This window comes from Serinus canaria, chromosome 1 (genome assembly GCF_022539315.1).
Source record: "Serinus canaria isolate serCan28SL12 chromosome 1, serCan2020, whole genome shotgun sequence".
NCBI classification, from domain to species: domain Eukaryota; kingdom Metazoa; phylum Chordata; class Aves; order Passeriformes; family Fringillidae; genus Serinus; species Serinus canaria.
The window spans coordinates 113,945,616-113,967,765 of NC_066313.1; the positions used below are offsets into that span (position 1 = coordinate 113,945,616).

The 22,150-nt window shown below is 53.5% G+C and overlaps 2 protein-coding genes across 3 annotated transcripts in view; one reads left to right on the plus strand and one right to left on the minus strand.

Annotated features, from left to right (window-relative positions):
• The window catches only part of SON (SON DNA and RNA binding protein), a 35,908-nt gene extending 23,482 nt beyond the window's left edge, over window positions 1-12,426 (plus strand). The window contains 6 exon segments of the mRNA XM_018924830.3: window positions 356-466; window positions 969-1,085; window positions 7,742-7,889; window positions 10,652-10,720; window positions 10,795-10,910; window positions 11,619-12,426. Of these exon segments, the coding sequence (XP_018780375.3) occupies window positions 356-466; window positions 969-1,085; window positions 7,742-7,889; window positions 10,652-10,720; window positions 10,795-10,910; window positions 11,619-11,777 (720 nt within the window). The 3' untranslated portion in view covers window positions 11,778-12,426.
• A 2,320-nt stretch (window positions 12,427-14,746) lies between these two features.
• On the minus strand, window positions 14,747-21,321 carry DONSON (DNA replication fork stabilization factor DONSON). Of its 2 annotated transcripts, none has more exons than XM_050971985.1 (10): window positions 21,015-21,321; window positions 20,569-20,649; window positions 19,431-19,634; window positions 19,170-19,306; window positions 18,576-18,754; window positions 18,375-18,498; window positions 17,319-17,423; window positions 16,737-16,935; window positions 15,709-15,909; window positions 14,747-15,084 (listed from the first exon to the last, which is right to left on the minus strand). In XM_050971985.1, exons 1-10 carry the CDS (start codon window positions 21,282-21,284, stop codon window positions 14,947-14,949), a joined length of 1,638 nt encoding a protein of 545 aa, XP_050827942.1. In that variant the 5' UTR covers window positions 21,285-21,321; the 3' UTR covers window positions 14,747-14,946. The 2 variants fall into 2 exon arrangements, with proteins under 2 accessions (XP_050827942.1, XP_030090464.2); XM_030234604.2 differs by having other exon boundaries at window positions 19,170-19,348; window positions 21,015-21,319.
• Between the last annotated feature and the right edge of the window lie 829 nt (window positions 21,322-22,150).

The following is a 22,150-nucleotide window of genomic DNA, read 5'->3' on the forward strand; positions in this document are numbered from 1 at the left end:
TGTGGGTTAAGAAGATCTCATTGCACAGTAAAACGCTTCCCTGTTTATTACACACCAGAATTTTTTGTGACAAACAGTTTTAGAAAGTAAGTAATTGGATATTTTGTATGTACAGGTGATTTTAAATTACCAGGGTGTTACAGTTGAAATTCAGATTTGTCTTTGTTCAGGAAAGCCCATCTTGTGTGGATTTAAGTGGTCCCAGGATTTCCATCACGTTGCCTGTTTCTTTGTCAACCCAACAATTCACTCTGTAACCTCACTTGGTAGCATTGACCCTCCAGCAGCTTTTTCCAGCTCAAGTGGACACTGTTGTGCTCTGCTGTGTTTTCACAAATGCTCTTTTTCCTCCTAGTGTGTGGACATAACCACGGCCATGAACGACAGAGCAGTGGCCCAGAAAAGGCTCAATGAGAACTCCTTTGACCTGGAGGCCATGTGCATGCTGAACCGGGCACAGGAGCAGGTGAGCTGGGGCCTTTCAGCAGCATCTGGGGGAGCTTGAGGGAAATCAGTGCTTTTCTGTGTTGGCAGCTGGTTTTCCTCTCCTCTTTAAGTTTGGAAACCCAGCCAGTGTTTGAAAGTTCTGCACTTCTAACACTGAGTTTTGATAAACTCCTGTGTGTATTCCATGTTTGCACCCAAGTCACTCTGAAAAATAGTTTCAAATGTAATTTTCTTTACCTTTTGAAGTAGTTCAGCAGCACAGATGTAGGTAATTGTTTCTAAAACAGTGGACTCAGCAGTTCTGGGGAAGAGGAGACCCTGAACTGGCTGGAGTTGGAGCTCAGGTTTCAGGGTGACCGTTCAGACGCTCGGATTTTGGTAGCACCTGCTTTCATCCGAGCATCAGTGACCACACCAAATACCAACAACAGGATGTGAAATTTCCTGAGGGGCAGCAGAGGGGTGCAGAGGGGAAGGTGGAGGTGTCAGTGCTGATCTCAGTGTGGGTTTTGCTGTTGCAGATCGACGCCTGGGCTCAGTCCAACTCCATCCCCGGGCAGTTCACGGGCAGCACCGGCGCGCAGATCCTGTCCTCGGACGAGCTCACCAACAGCGGGCCCCAGGCGTGGATCCGAAAGGTAGAAGTGACACAGCCACTGCTGTCCCAGCAGTGACCACACTTGACAGCAGTCAAGGATTGCACAGTGCACCACGAGTGCCCTAACCTGTGGCAGAGCATGTGCCCAGTGCAGCAGGCTGGGCTCAGTCCCTGTCCCTCGGTGTCACCGGCGAGGTGTGACCAGCCAGACACAGCCTGCCACTGCCAGGACACTGCTGGTGCTGCTGTGCTGGCAGTGGCACATCTCTCCCTGCTGTGCTGGCAGTGGCACAACCCTCCATGCCTCCCTGGCCCTGGGACATGCCAGGCAGGGTTGATCCTGCTGCTGTTGAAATCAGCGGTTTTTGGCATCACCTCCCAAACTGCCCTCGGGTTCTCTCTGGTTGCTCCTTTGCCTCTCTCTGCATCACCAGGGTTTTCTGGGAGCCAGAGATGTGGAGGATTAAAGCAGGAGTTGCAGTGAATAAGTTCCTCTCACTCTGATATTGTTTAGATACAGTGCAGTAGTTCCCTGTTACTGTGGATTATCACTGGCTGATTTTGGGGTGTGCTGCGTCCTCCATCCATGTGTTTTGTACATTCAGTTACTCAAACTGCACCTTTGCCTGTGAACACTGATCTGGTGCTCTGTCAGGAAGGAGATCTGAGGAGTTCAAGCAGCATCCACCTTCCAGGCACCAGAAATAAGGAGTTGAGCTGGTCAGTGTGGCAGTGCTGCAGCCGAGTCTGCATCAGCTTGGGCTGGGACCCCCTCCAAGCTGGGAGGTCAGATTTGAGGCTTAGGTGGAATTTTCCATAAAGTTGGTGTCAGCTGAACACAAAAGTCTGGAATTACAATTTCCTGAAAATAGAAACAGTTTTTGCCAGGATTCACTAACTTGGTTTTCCACTTCATATAGCCAAGCAGTGCAGAGAGCCAGGGAACACAGACTTGAGTCACTGGCCAGATGGGAATCTTCTGGGATCTTGCCAGTGTTAATGCAGAATGTGCATGATAAAGTCTGCTTTTAACAACTATGAACAACTGAGATTGTAGCAAAATGCTGCCTTTGATGAAGACAGCCCTTGTTCCTGGCAGAGGGAACTGTGAAGCACAGGGATGTGTTGGTGAGGAAGGAGCTTTTCCACTGGGGGTCTTGGGAAGGAGATCAGCAGGGCTGTGAGGGGAGGGTTCTCCCTCTCTGCAGCACCTGGAATGGGTTCCCAAGGCCCTGGAAGGGGAGCAGCTCTGAGCAGCTCTTTCCCAAATCTCCTCCCTGGGGTCTCCTGTGATGGCAGTGGCAGGAGGGGCTGCTCACAGGGGTGAAGTGGAAAGAGCCAGGTGTGTTTTACCTGTCCTCCAGCTTCACTCTGGGATCTGCTTTAAAGCAACCCAACTGAACAAAATAAAAGCCAAAAAATACCACCAGATACAAGCCAAACAAAATTTTTCAAGGGAAGAGAATGGGAGAAAACTGTGGTCTGTGTTTGTGGACACAACTGCTGCAAGGAGCAGAGGAATGTTGGAACATTTTGTTGGATCTGGGCAGCAGTGAGGCAGCAGCAGCTCTCCTGCCCTTCCCAGAGCCGGGAATGTGCTCTGGTCACAGTGCAGGCTCTGGGGCTGGGCACAGAGGAGGCTCCTGCTGGCAGCAGCAGGAGTTGGAGGGAGGCCAGGACAAAGTCCTGTCCCTGCCCTGGCACTCCTCAGCTGCTCTCCTGCTCTGCCAGGAGGGCCCAGAGCTGCTCAGGAGTGCCCTGGGGCTCCAGGAATGGTGGGGCTGGGAAAGGCTCACACAGCTTCATGTGGAGTCCTGCTGTGGCTGCAGGAGGCTTTCACAGGAAGGAGTGGCTCTGAATCCATGTTATCTTTCTCAGGGACAGGAACACAAAGCACCCATGAAGTGCAAAGTGCTGGTTGTGTGTTACTTGGACACCTGAAATTGTGTGACAGTGATCAGTTACTCAGGCTTGTGCACCCTTTTTGGCCTAAAAGCTGTATCTTAACATTAAAAAAGGTGGTATTTTTCACTCAGGCCAGGAGTTGGACTTTGATCCTTTTGGGTCACTTCCAGCTCGGGATGTTCTGTGTTTCTGTGGTTTTTATCTGCAAGCAGGGCTGTGGGCTGTGGGGTTTCCTGGGGGATGTTGTGTCTGGGAGTGAATGCACATTTCTGCCTGAGGCTCTTTGCTGAAAGCATTTCCCTTGGGACTTTGCCATGGGAGAATCTGTGACCGTCCAGCACAGACTGAGCCTGTGGCAGCCTCTCTGTTTGGGTCTCAGGAAAGAAGGCAAGCACAGCACGGGGTGTGACAGAGGTCACCACAACACCAGGGAGGTGGAACAGGAGAGTGGCTCAGGAGGGCAGCAGGGGACTTGGGGAACTTGTTTGCTGAGCTCTGTCTTCACTTTGCATTTTGTGGATTTCACCTTTTCTTGTCCTTTCCCAGTGACTCTGGAGAGGAAATGTGCACTCAGACCAGACTCAGTGTCTCAGTTTGGGAATTGGGTACTGCAGGGTTTCATGTGCAGCACTGGGGTGGGGACACTAAGTAGCAATAAGGTTTATGGTTTTAATTCCTGGACTAATTCCTGGTGTTTATGTGCAGGGGCCTGAGCAGGGTCCATAAAAGAGTGATGTGGTGTTAGGTATAAAAAATCTATGAACAATCTCACCTTTCCCTTTGAAAAAAGTGCTGCTGTTTCAGTTTGGCACCATCAGTGTAATCAGTTCACAAATGTGACTCATCTTTCCTGAAGGTTGCTTCCATTTTTATTCCCTTTTTCCTTCCAAACACACTGTGCTGCTGAAGAAATGTCAGAGCAAGTGGTCAAATATTTCTTGTTTCTCCAAGCAAATTCTGTTGAGGTCTGTTTACTCCCCCTTTCCCAGATTCACCCCTTGGTTCTGGATTTATCAGCTCAATTCTGGAGCCTGAACTTGCTCCCCAGACCCAGGGCTGTGCTCAGGGGTGGCCCTTGGGAGCTGCTGGGTCACTCACTTGTGCTGATCCCTGGAGTGCAGAAAGTTCTGGAAAGTGCAAACCTCCCTTCCATTCTTGCAGCACAAGGAGCTTTCCTTGGGAGCCAGGCTCACCTGGCAGGGCAGAGCAGCTCTGTGCTCCCTAGGGACTGGATATTGGGAAGGAATTCCTCCCTGGCCCAGGGTGCCCAAAGCGACCCTGGCAGTGCCCAAGGCCAGGCTGGACAGGGCTTGGAGCAGCCTGGCACAGTGGGAGGTGTCCCTGCCATGGCAGGGCTGGCACTGGGATGATCCTTAAGGTCCCTCCTGACCCAGCCCAGTCTGGGATTCCATGATTCCATGGTTGGTGAGTTTGTTGGACTGGCTGCTCTCCTTCCCAGCCACCCCTTTGTCCCTGTGTTGTCAGAAGCTGTGAGCAGCACCTGCAGTGCTTGGGAGGCATCTGCTGGGCTTCTTCAGCAAGGGATTCCTGCTGCTCTCTGTGGGAAGGATTGGGCCAGAGCATCTTCCAGTGCAGCACCCAGGCCAAATTCCCTTCCTCAGGATCCCTGCCAGGTGCCACAGGGAGCAGATCGTGCCCAGAGCTCCAGGAGAGTTTGGAGCTGCCAGGGATGCCAGGCTGGGATTGCTGGGCTGTACAGGGCCAGGAGGGAACTTGGATGGTCCTTGTGGGTCCCTTCCCACCACTCAGGGGATGCTGGGATTTATGGAGAATTTTGCCTGGCACAAGTTTTTCCAAAGCAGTGATGTTCCTGGAACTGGAACTTCCTTGGAGTTCAGCCTTTAGTCCTGCCCTGGACTGCCACCCCCTGCCTTCGAGGCTTTGTTGTCTTTGCTTCCTAAACTGTAGCTCCAAAGAGTCCTGAAGAATCAGCAAGAAAGTTAATTAAAACTGCTCCAAAGCCTCAGAAGGAATCAGGTTTTACCTTCTCTTTAAAGCAAGTGCTGACATAAGAATGTGGCTCTTGAGTGTCTCCATGTGTTGGCAGAATGGAAGTGGGATTTCATGGGATTTAGAGCTCAAAATTAAGTATCAAATTGTCCTGCAGGCTCCCCCAAATTAAATCAGTGAATGAAAGAGAAATGCTTTTGTAAATAACGAGTTAGTTCTGACAGCAGTCACCAAATGCTCAGAAACCTGGGGCTTCTTGTATTCCATCTCCTTTAATGTGTATCTGCAAAGGTCCAGAACTGCTCAGGGGTTTTGGGAGACTCACCCTTGGATGGTTTTTAAAATGAGAAGAATTGTGCCTCTTGCTTCCCTGCTTTTGTGAACATTTCTGTTGCTTCTGTGGTTTTCAGTGAATTCCAAACCCAGCACCAGTTTCACCCCCACTCATTAAATCATGGGCTGAGGGAAGTGGTCTGTTACTAAACTACAAAAATACCATGTACAGGTGGCATTTGAGGTTTACATTCACTTTATTGTTAAAAAAAAACAAAACAAACACAAACAATCAAAATGCAGGAGCCTTTTCCTTGCTCTGCAGACCTTTGCTTCCTCAGTGCCCTGAGTCCAAGGGGGCTTCTCCTGGCTCCTTTCCCACTGGTAGCAGAATTCCTTCCCCATGCCTTTTAGTGGGCTGCACAAGTACTTGTGTGTTCTGGAATTGAATTATTACTAATAATTATTATTATTAATAATAATAATAATTAATAATAATAATAATAAGTGTGTAAGTTATGGTTGTGCTGGTTCTGTTGGTCACATTGAAGAGTCAGCACAGAGTTCCTGCTGCAGTTCCCCTCCAGGATCCTGGACTCACCATGGAAGGGGTGCCTTACCAAACGGCCCTTGGGAACCTAGAGCTTCCTAGTTCCAGTTTCTGGAGTTTGTTCAGGCTCTGGTAATTCCTCTGTAGGAGCTCAGGGCTTTGGCCAGGACCAGGATATTTTGGTTCTGCTCTGTCCTTGCTCCAGCCCTGAGCCAGGACGTGTCCAGGTGTTTGGGAAAGCCGAGTGAGCCGCAGTGACCTCAGCAGGAGCTTGCGCTGTGTCCTTTGTGAACTGAACACACCCCGTGGTGCTGGAACAGCCAGGGAGCCAAACCCTGCTCCCAGCAGGAGCCAGCCCAGCTCCAGAGCCTGGAGGGAGCTGCTCTTACAGGATGTTCCTGGAGAAGATGGGAGGAGGGAGTGGGAACTGAGGGAAGAGCTCTGGAGGGCTGTGGACACTGTGTCTGAGGGGCTGGTTCTGCACCAGCCCCAGCTCTGCTCCTCCAGCCACGTGGATCCAGGTGGATCCAGACAGGGATTTCCTGGCCTAGGCAGAGATTGGGAGCGTTCCTGGCACAGCCTCCAGCAAGGCTTTCCTGTCACACTTCTGCCAGCCTCCAGCGTGGGGGCAGACACAGACGTGTGTTGGGAATCCCTGAAAACGCACAGACTGCCAAAGGAAGCCCCGTGGCTTTGCTCCCTGCCCGTGGAACGCAGGCCCTGGGGACCTGGGGATCCAGGGAGCCCTCAGTCCTGCCCTGGTGACAGCTCCAGGCCCGTGCTGAGCTCCAGGAGCTCCCAGGGATGCCCAGGCTGGGATCGCTGGGCCGTCCATGCAGGGCCAACGTGGTGCTGATGGGTCCCTTCCAGCTCAGGACATGTGTGACTCTGTGACCTCTGGGGACCTCCTGCTCTGGCAAGCACGGCTCCAAGGGCAGCAGAGCCCCGAGGCTGTGTGGGTGTGCCCGGGCAGCGAGCCAGCCCTGCCCGCCTCCGGGGCCGCTCCCGCCGGGCTCAGCCTCAGCCTCAGCGTGCGGGGCAGGCGAGCCAGGCTCTGCTCTGGTGGAAATGCTTGACTTGCTTCTGGGGTCAGCGGGGGGGCACGAGAGATGATAGTTCACAGAATAACCTGTGAACTTTCACCCCTCTATATGGAAACTTGTTTCAGGGTCAAATCCTTGTAGCCGCCTTCTTGCCACGGTCAGTGCCAGCCCTACTATTCACAACACTGCGGCCAGCGAGGCCTAGGTACGTAACATTTAAGGAGTTTTTACAGTTCTTTACATCAAAGCAGATGTTTAAACTTTCTGTTGATAAGCTTTCACCGTTTAACAACTTTTGTTAATGCTCATTTGAAAGAATGTGACGACTGCTGCTGCTAAACTGGGGGGCCCAGCGCCTTTTTCCGTTAAAATAAAGAGAGGGGAAAGCAAAAGCTGTTTGTTCCATGTGGAATTTCAGAGTAGAACTTGAATGTGCCACTGCTGTGTAATGAATCAGGTGGGGAGAGGTTTTTTTTTTAGATTTAAATCCGCCTAAACAGCCTGTGAATGTCATGACTAAATGTGCTTGTGTTCTGTTGGACGAGGAGGTGCCCTGGCACAGCTGTGCCGGGATCAGTTCCCACTTCCCGAGCTGAGGAGATCTCTGGGATCAGAGCAGAGTCTTTAGAGCCTTTAGAGTCTTTAGGTTGTTGCTTGGTTAAACACATCTGTCTGCCAAGGGTCACTGCCACTTTGGGATCACCTTAGACTTTTCCTAAGTTGTTCTTTTTTGCCAAACATTGATTTGTGTCTCGTGTGTCCGCGTGAATTCCGGGTTCCACGCACTGGTTTGGGCTAAAAATCCACAGAGCTCAGGTGGATTTTTTTTTTTTACTTTTATTTTTAATTGAGTCTGTGAAAAGTTGTTAGAAGCATTTTTTGGAAGTTCCCGCTTCTTGTTTAAAATCCCAGCACTAACTTTAGGCCTTGTTTTACTTCTCTTTTTCTGGATAGGATCAGTTCTTAAGAGCAGCCCCTGTAACTGGAGGAATGGGAGCTCAGCTGATGAGGAAGATGGGCTGGAGAGAAGGAGAAGGCCTTGGGAAGAACAAGGAAGGCAGCGTTGAGCCCATCATGGTGGACTTTAAGACAGATCGAAAAGGTGAGTCCTGCCTCAGAAATGTCCTGTGGCTTCTCAGCCCTCAGCTGCCTGCAGAGGGCAGAGCCCCTGGCAGCAGGAGGGGGGCTGGGGGGCTTCACTGGCACATCAACAGATTCTGGGATTTTGCCCCAGGTTTGCCAAGGCCTGGGGTCAGTCCAAAGCTTTGTCCTTGTGGAAAAGCTGCAGTGGTGGCTCTGGAGAAAGTGGCTGGAGCAGGAGCAGGGGTAGAAGATGCAATAGTGGGCTCAGTTTTACAGAGGGGTGAGGAAAGAGCTGAGAGCCCCAAAGCTGAGCTCTGGCAGTGACTCACACTCAGGGCTTTGGGGCTTCCCTGGGGATTCTGGTCCTTTTTTGTCCCTCATTTCCCTGCTGTTCATCTCCAGCCTGGTCCTGCTGAAGGCATCTCTGCTCATCCTCAGGCTGCTTCCAGAGGCAGCTTTAGCCTCCCCTTTTCCTGGAAGCCTCCCCTGTTTTCCATGGTTTCCTGTGCATGACCACAGGGGAGAACTCTCCTGGTGCAGCAGAACCATCCAGTGCTGCTGCTCCTTCAGCTTGGCCACTGAGGTTTGTGAGCTGAGTGCTGCTGGACATTCTCCATCTGAAACACCTCTCCAAGGTCTGACTGCCTTAAATCCAAAATTCAGAGTCAGGATTTCTAATTGAATTGTTCTGCTGTGCATGGAACAAAACAGCAGCTCCACACTGACCATGGGACAGATTCCTGCTGGTTCAAGATTTCATTTTCATTTCAAGGCCATTGGATGGGGCTTGGAGCAGCCTGGGGCAGTGGGAGGTGTCCCTGCCCTTGGCAGGGCTGACACTGGATGGGCTTTAAGGTCCCTTCCCACCCAAACCATTCTGGGATTTCAGGACTTGAGTTGGCTTTTGTCACTGCTCAGAATTGGGCTTGGCCAAACTCCTCACATGTTTTTCTTTACAACCTTTCTGTGTAAAGAAAGAAATGCAACCCCAAAGGTGCCTGGTGGCAGTGATTGCCCAGGGCTCCTCCTGGCCTGTGAGACTCATCTGAAACCAGACAGCCCAGCTGGGCTTTGCATTTCCTGGTTTCAAATGCTTCTGCTCAAGTGCAGCCTCACCTGATCATTCCCACCAAAGTTGTGCCTGGGTGCAGAATTCCCTCTGCTCCTGGGCCCCCCAGGTCTGTGGCACAGGGAGGTGAGGGCCAGGAGGTGTCCTGCTCACAGACAAGCAGGAAACACGATTAGATATTAGATATAAAATATATATTTAGGACAAGGGATTATATATTTAGGGATTATCTATTGAGGACAAGTAGTTTCTCAGACATCTGTGTTCTTGGGTGATTAAATGGGTAAAACATACCCTTTTTTTTTTAAACTCCTGTGTAGAGTTTTAAAGTCCACACTGTTTGACAGGAAGGCTGTTATTAACCCACCACCAGATTTGTTTTGTAAGGAATTTATTAGACATTTTTCAGTGTATAAAACAGTATTTTATTTTATAAATACTAAAATTTTAATTTTAATAATTATTTAATAAATATATATTTGTATTTATTAATGTAAACCAGCCCCCAGTCAAATACAATTCCTGGTCCCAGGAAGTGACTCAGGAGGCTGCAGCTTGTTTAAATTCCCAGTTGGGGTCCCAGAGACAGGAGGTGGAGTGGAGTGACAGTGACTCAGCAGCAGGGAGAGAGTTTAATGAGGAGGATGAGAATCCCTTGTTAGGTTTGGGTTTAAAATTCTGTAAAGGGGGGAAACGCTCAGCCTTTCCTTCAGGGATTGTCTCTGATGGCTTCGTGCCCCTTGGGAAGGCCCTGCTTGGGGGCTGCAGGAAAATTGGGAGGAATATCTGGTAAGGAGGGAAGGATTTTCCTGTAAAGCAAAAGAAACCCAAATGCCACCCACAAAAGCTGAAGGAACAGGAAGACACTGGAAGCAATTGCAGTATCTCCCTGTCTTTATTCACCAAAGCCACAGCAGAAAAACTGGAGGTAAGAAACAAAGGAATATTGAAAGGTTGAAGTCTGAGAGTGGCAAAATCCAAGGGGAGAAACTTGAGTTTCTCTGGTGGATTGCCACTGGAATTTCAGACATTTCTGGCAATTCTTCAGTTCATTTCTTGGTCTTGTAAGGTTTTCAGAAGAGAATGTTGAGCTTTGGTGTTTGCCAGTGACTCCAGGAGAGCCTGTGCTCCCTGCAGCCCTTTGGGCTGTTGCAGCCTCTGCTGCTTTGCTCCCAGGTGGGATGGAGGTCTCAGCTCAAGCTGCTGGAACCCTCTAAATTCAGAGGGCACAAGGAATGCAGGTCTGTGGTGTCACTCCTGGCAGGAGGGGACACAGGGACATCTCTGGACAATGGGAATGGCTCCTGTGCTCCTGTGTCTGAGGCAGACTGAAGGCAGGGGGTTACTCTGGGCTGCACAAAACAGTAGGAGAATGTTCTTCACTGTCTCCCTTGTTGATTGTTTCTCCAAAGAGGGCATGGAAAACCAGGTTTCCATGGAAAACCAGGTGTTCTCTGCCTCATGTGAGACCACTCAGAGTTTTCTCCTCCTGGCTGCTTCAGAGTCTTCCTGGAGCCTTTGGGAAGAATGTGCTCAGTGGAATGGATGGAACAAGGTGGAGGGATGAGAGCTGGGTGGAGTCTCCAGGTGTCCCCTGTGATCCCTGGTTGTGCTCTGCTGCTGCCTCAGGGCTCAGGGGCAGTGGGGAATGTCAGGGGCAGTGGGGAATGTCACTGGAGTGGGGAATGTCAGCGTGCCTGTGTTGTTTGCAGGGCTGGTGGCTGTGGGAGAGAAGGCCCAGAAGAGGTCCGGCCATTACGTGGTGATGAAGGATCTTTCAGGTGAGTTTGTGGTCTGGAGTGATGCAGTTCCTAGAGGCTGGGTGGGCACTGACCCTGCCATGTCTGTGTGCCAGGGAAGCACCCGGTGTCTGCGCTGATGGAGATCTGCAACAAGAGGAGGTGGACGCCCCCCGAGTTCGTGCTGGTGGACGACAGTGGGCCTGATCACCGCAAACATTTCATCTTCAAGGTGGGTCTGGGCTGCCTGCCCCTGTGCTGCTTTTGCTGTGCCAGGGGTGAAATCCATGTTTCTGTTTGATAGAAACACCTCACGGGGCTGGCTGAGGATGGTGGAGCCGTCTCGGTGCTGGAACGTGCAAGTCCTGTTCCTGGAAAGGCCAAACCGAGTCCCTGGAGCACTTTATTCTGGGATCCCAGGGCTGGAGCCCCTCTGAGGCCAGGCTTGGAGAGCTGGGGGTGCTCACCTGGAGGAGAGAAGGCTCCAGTGAGACCTCAGAGCTCCTTGCAGGCCCTAAAGGGGCTCCAGCAGAGCTGCAGAGGGACTGGGGACAAGGGCTGGAGGGGCAGGACGCAGGGAATGGCTTCCCTCTGCCAAAGGCCAGGGCTGGATGGGATCTTGGGAATTAGGAATTCCCTGGCAGGGTGGGCAGGCCGTGGCACAGGGAGCCCAGGGCAGCTGTGGCTGCCCCTGGGTCCCTGGCAGGGCCCAAGGCCATTGGGGCTTGGAGCAGCCCTGCACAGTGGAAGGTGTCCCTGCCATGGCAGGGGTGGCACCGGATGGGCTGTGAGGTCCCTCCCAGCCCCGAGCACGGTGGGATCCCCTGCAATGTCCTTGCTGACAGGCAGCCGTGGGATCTGTGTCCCTAAAAAGGAGCTGCCCAGAGTGTGCCTGGGGCAGGCACGGCCCCCTCGCTAACCCCTGGTTCCCCCGTGCCAGGTGAGAGTCAATGGCAACGAGTACAGGCCCACCTTTGCCAGCCTTAACAAGAAGCACGCGAAAGCCACGGCGGCCACGGCGGCGCTGCAGGCCATGGGACTCGTACCAAAGGAAAGCATGGTCAATACCACCATGTTCAGGAGTGCCTCACACCGCTAAGCTTGGCTTTACTGGGACACTGGTTCTGAGCATTTTACTCTGCACAAGAAATGGTATTTGCCCCTCTCATGTTGTAAATACATCGGCGATTCCCACCTTGTAAAAACTGTACAGACACCCACAGGTTTTTCTTTTGTACCATCCAAATGTATTTAAATCATACTTAGTTTTTGGTATGTTTATATTGTTTACATTAGTGATGTAATTATTTCTTAAACGACTAAATCAGAAGACAGACTCTGGAGGCATCAGAAATCCAGACCCTTGGCTGAAGCTCCTGCAGTTCCTCTCCTGTCAGAGCGTTGACCCTTTGATACAGTTTTGTAGTGGCTGCAGAGTTCCCTGGGCTCGGGGAGGTGCTGGGGACACCCGGGGGCCGTGCCCAGGCTCTGCCCCTCGGTGCCACCCCAGGGCAGCCGAGCCAGAGGGACGGGGGGGCTCGGACACGACCCGGCCCAGCCCCTGCTGGGGCTGCTCTGCCCACCAGTGAATCCACTGCCTGATGCTGATTGTACGGATTTGTGGTTCATGTGAATTTTAAACTCTTAACAAATCTACAACTGGATTTGGGGGGAGGGAGGGGGTAGAATGACGCTTCAATTGTTGTACCCAACTTGGTCAATAAAGCAGCACAAGTTCATAATCTTCACCCTTGGTCAGTAAACAGTAATTCCAATGGATGTCAAGCTGGGAAACAGGAATTTAACACGCCAAAATGCCTTCTGCAAGAAACACACGATACAGAAGTGGCTTTGTGAGGATTCCCAACAGCCATTGCGATGGCAGGAACAGGTCTGGTGGTTTTTGTTGGTTTTGAAATTTTACTTAATAAGTCCTTGGGACGAAATGTTAAGGATAAGGATCCTCTGCCCTCAAGGAGCCTGATCCAGAGTTTAGGCAGTTGGACAGCAGAGAGGATGTAGAAACCTTTTCCTGCTCTTTATTTTATTTTTTATTTAAGAAGCATTAATCTTTGATCTGTGTGCACGTGGGATTGGAAGGAGCAGTGCACCCTCCTGAGGGATCTGAGTTAGGAGCAGGCTGCCAGGATTTCTGCACTGGGCTCATTCAGGTGCTTGTCCCAGACAAGTCTTGGTGAGGTGTGAACCTGAGCTGGGTTTGGGGACAGAACAAACCCAGCCAGGCTGCTCAGGCCTCACGTGAGGGACCCTTTGGCCATGGAATTCCTGGTACCTGGAGCCGTGTGGATCCTGTCAGTGTCACAGAATGTGGAGTCTCCTTGCTCTGCAGGGACAAGGGTTGGTGTTTCCTGTGCAGCAGGGAGCTGGGGTTGGTTTGGAGACACAAAAGCCCCTGTGAGTCTGTCCAAGTGCTCCGAAAATGCTTCAGTTGATCTTCATTTCATGGACGTTGTTGTCTTGAATTAAACTTTTTTCCCTTTGGCATCTTGCCTTCGGTCTCTGACTAAATGTGTGGAGCTTGTCCTGCAACTACTTGGGAGGTGTGACATCCCAGGAAATCTGGGATGAGGCACCCTGGGGGGGTGGGGGCTGTCTGGCTCCACCCCGGGGCTGGGAGCAGCTCCCTCCACACTCAGTGTCTTGGCAGAGCTCAGACCTTGCAGCTGCTGAGGATTCTCTGCCATCCACGCTCTCCATGGCAGCTCAGACTTCACAGCTGGACACAAATTTGGGAATGAACAAGCCTCTGTACTTGTTTGCTTCCTTTTTCTGTATCCCTTTCCCATGCATAAGGTAAAGACCTGAGTTCTCTTTCAGCAGCAGAGAAATCCAGTCCCACTACAGACTCTATCTGAAAAATAACTACTCAGAAAGGTCTGGATTTCATGGCCCAAAGCTGAGGGGTCTGTGTGTTCCCTGGAGCCACATTCCCTTCAGGAGCAGCCCTGCATCCCAGGGCTGGGAGCAGCTGGGATTTGCTCCTGGAGCTGACAGGTCACAGCAGTTCTGCAAAGCCATGATGAATCACCAAGAGCTCCAGCAGAGCTGCAGCCCTGCTGGTTCCTGGGGCAGGACACTGCCCCTGCTGCAGACAGAAGGGGTCTGGAGGCACAGGAAGCTTTTGTTGGCTCAGGGGCTGCTCTGTGCCCGTGCTCAGTTTGCAGGGCTTTGCTCAATGATCCCAGAGCCCAGGGGAACCAGCAGGGAAAGCTGAGCTTTGCTGCCCAAGGCTTCATTTCCAGTTACAGACACCAGATTGTAGAAACGTGGCTGGAGAGCACAACCATGAGTTGGTTCTACTTCCTTCTCAGCTGTGGTGTTCCCTGATGCTGGAATGTGCTCAGCCAAGAGCTGTGGAAAAGCAACACCCTCCCCAGAAGGCCTGGGAGCCCTCTACCTGCAGGGAAACACTCAGAGCACCTGGTCAGACCCTGCTCCTCTGTCTCTATGATCCATGGAATCCCCGAGGCTGGCCAAGCCCTCCCACCATGGAGTCCCAGCTGTGCCCCATGGGCACCTTGTGCCCAGCCCAGAGCACTCAGTGCCACCTCCAGGGGACACCTGCAGGGATGGGCACTGCAAGAGCTCCCTGGAGGTGCCAAGGCCTGAGCACCCTTTCCTCGTGCTCAGGTGCTGCAGCCTTTTGATTCCTCCCCTTGTTCCCATTCAGGCTGTGGCTTTAAGCCCAGGGTGGCTGTGGGAGCTCTGCTGAGCAGCTCTGGGGCCCCCCGACCTCTGTTCCTCCCTGTGGAATTTGAAGATGGCCCCAACCCAAGAGGTGCCACATGCCAAGGTGCAGCTGCTGAGGCTGGCAGGGGGCTGTGAACAGTCTGGGAAGGGGTTTTGCCAAGCATTCCACCCATCCATAGGATCCCAGATTTGAGCTGGAAGGGACCTTTAAGTTCATCTGGTTCCTATCCCCTGCCCTGGGGGGGTTCAAGTTCTGACCTGGTTATGAGTTCCTGCCCCAAGAAGGAGCAGAAATTCCATGCTTGGAACAGAAGCTGTGTGTGCGTGGGGAACACCAACCTGCCAGGGGCAAACCAGACCAATAAAATTACGTTTTATTTTAAAAACCCTTTCTACAATAAAAAAGGAGATGTCCAAGACCTTTCCCCTGCTTTCCTTCAAAGCCCTTGGAGGTGTTCCTGTGCAGCAATTGCGTGGTGTGTCCCTCCCACCCTGCCCCAAGCTCAGCACCTGCAGCCCAGGGAGGGAGTGTCCTGCTCCAGGGACCAGAAGCATTCCTAGGCCTTCCAGGTGTAGGTGTAATCCTTCATCTCCAGCAGGCGGAGGGAGGATTTCCCCAGAGTGGGACACTGACTCAGCTGATCCAGGGTCTTGGGATGCAGCCCGCAGGCAGGCAGGTCCTGCTGCACGTCCTCCTGTGGAGGGCACACACACGGAATGAGGCTTTCTGCGGGGAGTGCCTGTGCCTCCAGCAATCGCTGGGATCCCGCAGAGGAGCTCCCCATTCCCCCACTGCTGGGGCAGGACGAGCCCCGGGGGCTGCAGGTGCTGCTCCCGGGTATTCTGGTGCCAGGCCCTGCCAGGCTGTCCCGGTGCGCGCTCCCCCTCCGGGGCAGGGCCGGGCTGTCCCGGTGCGCGCTCCCCGTCCCGGGCAGGGCCGGGCTGTCCCGGTGCGCGCTCCCCGTCCCGGGCGGGGCCGGGCTGTCCCTGTGTGCGCTCCCCCTCCGGGGCAGGGCCGGGCTGTCCCGGTGTGCGCTCCCCGTCCCGGGCAGGGCCGGGCTGTCCCGGTGTGCGCTCCCCCTCCGGGGCAGGGCCGGGCTGTCCCAGTGTGCGCTCCCCATCCGGGGCAGGGCCGGGCTGTCCCGGTGTGCGCTCCCCGTCCCGGGCAGGGCCGGGCTGTCCCGGTGTGCGCTCCCCGTCCCGGGCGGGGCCGGGCTGTCCCAGTGTGCGCTCCCCCTCCGGGGCAGGGCCGGGCTGTCCCGGTGCGCGCTCCCCCTCCGGGGCAGGGCCGGGCTGTCCCGGGGTGCGCTCCTCCTCACCTGGGGCGGGGCGGGGCGGGTGTTGAAGGCGGCGCTGGGCTCGTGGGGGCTGAGCAGGGCGCGAAAGGAGCCGCGCTGCGCCGGCCCCAGCACCAGCGTCAGGGCGTGCAGGGCGTGCGGCAGAACGGGCCCGAGCACCTCCAGGCTGAACACGTCCTCAAAGCCCCCCTGCACCCGGGCACGGCCGCTGACAGTCCGAGCCTAGGGGGAGAACACCGCGGTTAGTGCTGCACACACCGCAGCCAGGAGGAGTTCTCACCGCTCTGACACCACAGTGCCACAGCCCCAATGAATATGGAAACAGTTCTCAGTATTGTCCTCTCCCTGTGCAATGCACGAGCTTTTACTGTCCCTGTAACAACTCCTAAAAGGCACCCCTGCACTGCAGGACTGCTGTAGGGATTGGGAAGGGCACAAGACCAGCATGAAGTTCTCTGGTGGAACAAGTAACTGATCCTGTTGTTACTGGGAAGCAATTTGGGTTAGATATAGGGAAAGAATTCTTGGCTGTAGGGTGGGGAGGCCCTGGCACAGCTGTGGCTGCCCCTAGATCGCTGGAAGTGTCCAAGGCCAGGCTGGACAAGGCTTGGAACAACCTGGGATAGTGGAAAGTGTCCCTGGCCATGGCAGGGGCTGGGATGATCCTGAAGGTCCCTCCGATCCAAACCATTCCCTGCAGGAACAGAAGGTGAGCTATGGCTCAGGGGCTCCTCGTGCAAGGGGCTGGGATAGTCTGAGACCCCATAAGATCTGGGGAGAATCCTAACAACCATTTTCCCTCAGGCAGCTCTGCAGAGCCCCTTGTCTCTCGGGAGGTGAGGAAGGGAACGCTGGGATGTCAGTTCAGCGCAGGGATGTGTTGTAGGGATTCAGGAGCAGGCTGTGCCTGCAGACAAAATGCTGACTCAGGCTTCAGCCACAAAAATCCCGCCGCGGTGCCTGAGGGAAAGGCCACCAAGCCAGGGTCTGACCTCTGGGTAAGGAACCGCTTCCTCCCCGTGGTTCCCGGAGCCAGCCGTGCCCCTCACCTTGAGCGTCTGCATGGTCCCGCCCCGGAAGGCCACCGGGGACAGCAGCGTCGGGGGCAGCCCCGCCTGCGGCCCCGCCACGGCCACCAGGCTGCGGCAGCTGATCAGGAAGTTGAGCAGCCTGAAGGTGTTGCTGCCTCTCACCAGCACCAGCGACTCGGGCCTGTGATCCACCTGCACCTCGTGCTTCTCCTTGCGCCTGCGGAGCCGAGTCAAGGGAAAACCACGGCGCAGTGGGGAGCAGCCGTGTGCCAAAGAGCTGGAGCAGTGAGCCCCCCCACACCCCATCTGACCAGAACCCCCCAACCCAAACCCCACACAGCTTTGCACCCACCCAGATCTGCTCTTCAGATATTAAGCAGCATCTTAATCCTGGCTTCAAATCCTAGAAATACTTGAAAAGTAACTAAAAAAAAAAAAAAAAAAAAAAAGTGCAGTATCTCATAACATGCAGGAATGTGAGGATTCATATTTGGAAAACTGTTCTCAGAATCTTCTACAGAACTTAAATGTGAACCACAGCACTGTAAAAGCTGCAGGGTTTTCTGGTGTCACACATCTGGAAGATCAGAGGAAGGATACAGTTGAATAGAAATAGTGTCTGGTTTCTTCACCTTGCCTTGGACTCCCATCTCCTCAAGCCAAGAGAAGTTTCCATCATCATCATCATCGCTGGGAGCTGGTTCCCTGGAGACACAGGATCAATGTTAGGAGGGCAGTGCCTCTGAGGGAGATTTTCCAAATGGACTGTGCAGGAGCCTGGAGATGCCCCTGAATTCCAGCGCTGTACAATGTGGGAAATGGAAAGACAGAAACTTCCACAGATTCAGGAGGGTTTGATCTGCAGCCTTGGAAGGAGCTTGGATTGATGTAAAAATAAAATATTTTATTAAGTAGAATAACAGACATTAAGAACAAAGAACAGACATGAAGTAGAAAAACCATAAAGTTATTTTCTATAGTTGTAAGTAAAAATATGCCTTAAGTAACTGAGAAACTGTATTGATAAGATGGTGAAGGGTTTATAATGTAAGGGTGTGGTTGTACAGGGTAACTAAGTTTAGAAGTTATCACAGAAGCATATGTGTTAGGTGAGTTAGAAACCCATTGGATAAAAGTATCCACAGTGCAGCAGAAGTAAGTAAAGGTGATAGGTTAGAAATGCAAAATAAACCCTGTGGCAACTATCTGTTGGGTTAGAAATTTCTATATTGCCTTGTAATGAAGAAACTTGTGACTACTTTGAGCTAAGGCCGAAAGCTTGCTCCACTACAATCTCACAGGCTCTGAGATGGTGTTTATCTGAGCAATGAATCTATGGCTGAATGTCTGCTCCTCTACAATCTCACAGCCTCTGAGTTGGTGTCTATCTGTGCAATGAATCTATGGCTGAATGTCTGCTCCTCTACAATCTCACAGCCTCTGAGTTGGTGTCTATCTGTGCAATGAATCTATGGCTGAATGTCTGCTCCTCTACAATCTCACAGCCTCTGAGTTGGTGTCTATCTGAGCAATGAATCTATGGCTGAATGTCTGCTCCTCTGCAATCTCACAGGCTCTGAGATGGTGTTGGTGTGAGCAATGAATCGATGATGGCCCCATCCCTTTATGCCAATGATACACAACATTGTTACTTACCCCGAGTGCTCCACACCGCTGCTCCCTCCGAGGCCCTCGGCGGTCTCTGTGTCCAAACTCTCCTCAGAGTTTTTCTGTTTCCTGGCTCTGCTCTCCTCCAGCAGAGGCAAGGAGAACTCTATGCCTGTGGCGGAGGAGAGGCAGCAGTGAGGGGCCGTGTGCCAGCCGTGCCCGTGCCGGTGCCCAGCCCCGTGGCCTTACCCTCGGTGCGCATGGCCTGGCGCAGGCCGCGCGTGGTGGGGGCGATGGCGGCCGTGGGCTCGGCGCTGCCCGCCAGCCCCGCGGCGCGGAACAGCACCGAGAACTGCGCCGCGCACACGTAGAAATAGGGACACAGCCGGGCCCGCAGCAGCTGGTACAGGGAGGTGAAGCTCACCGACCTGCCAGGGAACAACACACAGCGCTGGCACGGCTGGCAGGGCTCCCTGCTGATGCCTTGGAGAGGGACTGGGGACAAGGGATGGAGGGACAGGACACGGGGAATGGCTCCCAGTGCCAGAGGGCAGGGATGGAGAGGATCTTGGCAATGAGGAATTGTTCCCTGGCAGGGTGGGCAGGGGCTGGGATGGAATTCCATGGGCAGCTGGGGCTGCCCCTGGATCCCTGGCAGTGCCCAAGGCCAGGCTGGACACTGGGGCTGGGAGCAGCCTGGCACAGTGGGAGGTGTCCCTGCCATAGCAGGGGTGGCACTGTACTGATCCTTAAGGTCCCTTCCAACCCAAACCATGCCACGACTCTGTGAATAATTAAAACCTCCTCACCTCACCCTCACCCAGCCCATCAGGCTGCACTTACCAGTCACTCATGAGCACTTGCTGCAGGGCCTCGTCCTGTGCCCAAGGACAGGCCTTCCCAGCCATGCTCCTGTCTGCCCCGAGGCGCGGGAAGAGCGGCAGCCAGGACAGCGAGGGGTGCAGCCAGTAGAGCAGGCTCTGCTGGAAGGCACAGCGCAGCTCCGTGCACAGCCGCGGCTCCTGCGGGGCCCAGAGCGTTGGAGGGGCACAGCAGAGCTGCAGAGAGCAGAGGTGCAGCCCCAGGCACCCGCCCAGCCCTCACCTGCACGCTCCGGGGCAGCGTGGTTTCCGCAGCTCTGCAGTGCTGAGCGATCCCCTGCGCCTCCTCCTGGCCTTTCAGGTGTTCTGCCCAGGTGAAGGGCTGGGAGGACATGAAGAGAACCCGTGTTTTAATGCTCCAGTCTGCAGGGAATTCCTGTCTTGGCGAGGAGGGAGCTTTGGGTACAGCAAGAGGTGAATGGAGGTCCTGAGCAAGCAGAAACAGCATCGGTTAACTTGCAGAAAATTAAACCTCTTCACAGGCTGACAGTTATTATTTTATATATTATTATATTACTATTGTTATATATTTATATAATTATAATATATTCTTTATTATATTATTATGTATATATGTTATTTTATGCATTATTATTTTGATTTTTTACTCAGTACCAGATTTGAACAAAAATACTCCATTCTATTGCCTATAAAACCACATTGAGAGGGCTTGCACTCATCAGTCCTTGCAACAGTATAAACTAGGAACAAATAAAAAGATACATGATTAAAACAAAAAAAAACCCCTCAGCCTGATGTGTATGAAGACAAGAATTTCCATGCCAAAATGGTTATTTCATTTCATCCTCTCCTGGTGACTGTAAGGTCAAATGCCAAAAAAAAGCCCTGAGCACCTCCAAGACAGTTTGTTCTCTTTTTTCTTTCCTTCTAATTTAGTTTGAACTTCAGTTTCTGTACCTAGGACAACATTAGAGAATATCTACTGAAACTCTGTTTGAATTTCAAGGGCTGGTTTTCAGGAATTCTTGCTTTCCTATGTGCCTGATGAAGTGCTCCATTTCTGTAGCTGAAAACCAGACTGCAGGAGGTCTGCAGGAGGTGAAAAACATCCTCATCTCAACTACATATAAAACTAAGAAACAGTAAAATTATAGTCAGGAAAACTGAAAGACAACAATCTCTGTCCACGGAACTCAACAGCAGTGAGGTCAGGCAGAAGGCTGGGTTTAGAAGACTGTCACCAGAACAGGAAACATCAATGTAAGAAATTTCCTTGATCACTGACATTTTAGTACATTCTTTTATGCAGAGATGGGCCACCAAGTAGCAAGTGAAACCGTTTCAGCTTTCGGTGTGCCCTGACAACAGCTGGATTCTTTTCAGCGTGTGCAGTTTCGTACCTGGCTTAGGGCGAGGATATCGGAACTTTCTGCAGGCTCCTCTCTCCCGAGGGGCTTCTCCTCACAGGCCGGCTCTAAAAACTGAATGAAAGAGCAGCATAAGGCTCAGCACAAATGAAGCACCGAGCTGATCATTTTAAAAACTGCCCTTGCAGTGACATTTCCCGAGTGATCCTCAGCACCCCGGCTGCAAACAAACCCCAGTCGGGGCGAGCACAAGATCCGCACCCAGCGCTGAGCAACAGCCCGAGCCCAGCAGGGCTTTGGAGGAGATGGGCCGAGCCCGGGACTGCATCGGGAAGGGGCTGAGGGGCCTGGGGCCATGGCTGAGGGTGATGGCTGAGGGCTGAGGGCGTAGGGCGTAGGGCGATGGCTCAGGGCTGAGAGCTCAGGTCAATGGTTGAGGGCTGAGAGCGGAGGACCCCTCTGCCGGGGCTCGGTCCCACCTGCCAGAAGGGCGCTGCCGATGGATCCCCGCCGGCCGGGGCCGCTGCCGGAGGCTGAGGAGCGGCAGCCGCCCGCCGCGGAGCGTTGTCCAGGCTGGAGAAGGGGTTGCGGCGGCGGGCGGCCGCAGAGCCCCGCGGGGCGGGGGCTGCGGCGGCTTCCGCGGGGACGGCGGGGTCGCTCCTCCGCCCAGGACGTTTGCGCTTCAGCCGCAGCAGCGCCGGCGGCTTCTTGAAGCCGGGCGAGTGCCCGGGCTCGGCAGGCTCGGCCATGGCCGAGAGGGGTCCGGAGAAGCCGCGCTCCCGTCTTGGCGCCAAAGAGCGCCCGCTCCGCCCCGGGGCGGTGCTGAGGGAGCGGCGCCGCCATTGCTGCCGCCCTCAGGGGCTCTGAGGGGAGCGCGGCTCCCGCCAGTCCCGCTCCGCCCGCACGGCCCACACAAACACGGAGCACAGAGACAGACGGAGCTCAGATTGTGTCCGTGCCCTGCCAAATGCTCCCGGACAGCGGCCCCAGGGGCTGGGCTCGGCTGCGGCAGCATCGCCACACGGCTGCCCCCGGGCCAAAATCCCCTGTGCTGATAGCGGGGCCCGGGCTGTGCAATGGGACACGAACCACACGGGCTTCAGCCTCTCGGGGAGAAAGAAACGAGTGCTTGTGGCTGTTAGGGAGAGAAAACTACTCTCGGTGGCACTCGTCTGTTGAACACGGAGATCAAAGGGCATAACAAATACTAGAAAAGTATTAGAAATATATGTGGTTCAAAAGTCATAAAGGAGGGAGCAACAATTTTACTGACAAAAGATTTAATAAAAGAAAAACGATACTGTTAAAAGATCTCTCGTCCGCAGTTTTGTCACTGCTTGTGCTTGGTTTTTTAAACTTGTTAATATCTTTCTTCATCTTCTTTATTTTGGAAACATTGAAGCAAAACTGAGCAGCCCCAGGTAAAACCCAGCAGCCGGCTCCAAGGCTGCAGGATGGGTGTGGAGCTCCCGGAGGACTCCCACGCCTCAGCCGGGCACAAAAGCCCCTCTCCCTTCCCGGGCTGCATGGCAGCACACAAGGAGTGAAATCAGAGTTCTCCTGATTTCCTAGGCTTGCCCTGCACCACTGATCCAGAACCTCCTCCAAGTGCAGT

Coding starts and splice junctions, on each gene's coding strand:
- DONSON (XM_030234604.2), bottom strand. CDS start 21,284: ATGGCCGAGCCTGCCGAGCCCGGGCACTCGCCCGGCTTCAAGAAGCCG. Junction 18,499..18,575: donor CCAGGCCATGCGCACCGAGG/GTAAGGCCACGG, acceptor CCTCCGCCACAG/GCATAGAGTTCTCCTTGCCT. Junction 16,936..17,318: donor GACACTATTTCTATTCAACT/GTATCCTTCCTC, acceptor TCGGCTCCGCAG/GCGCAAGGAGAAGCACGAGG.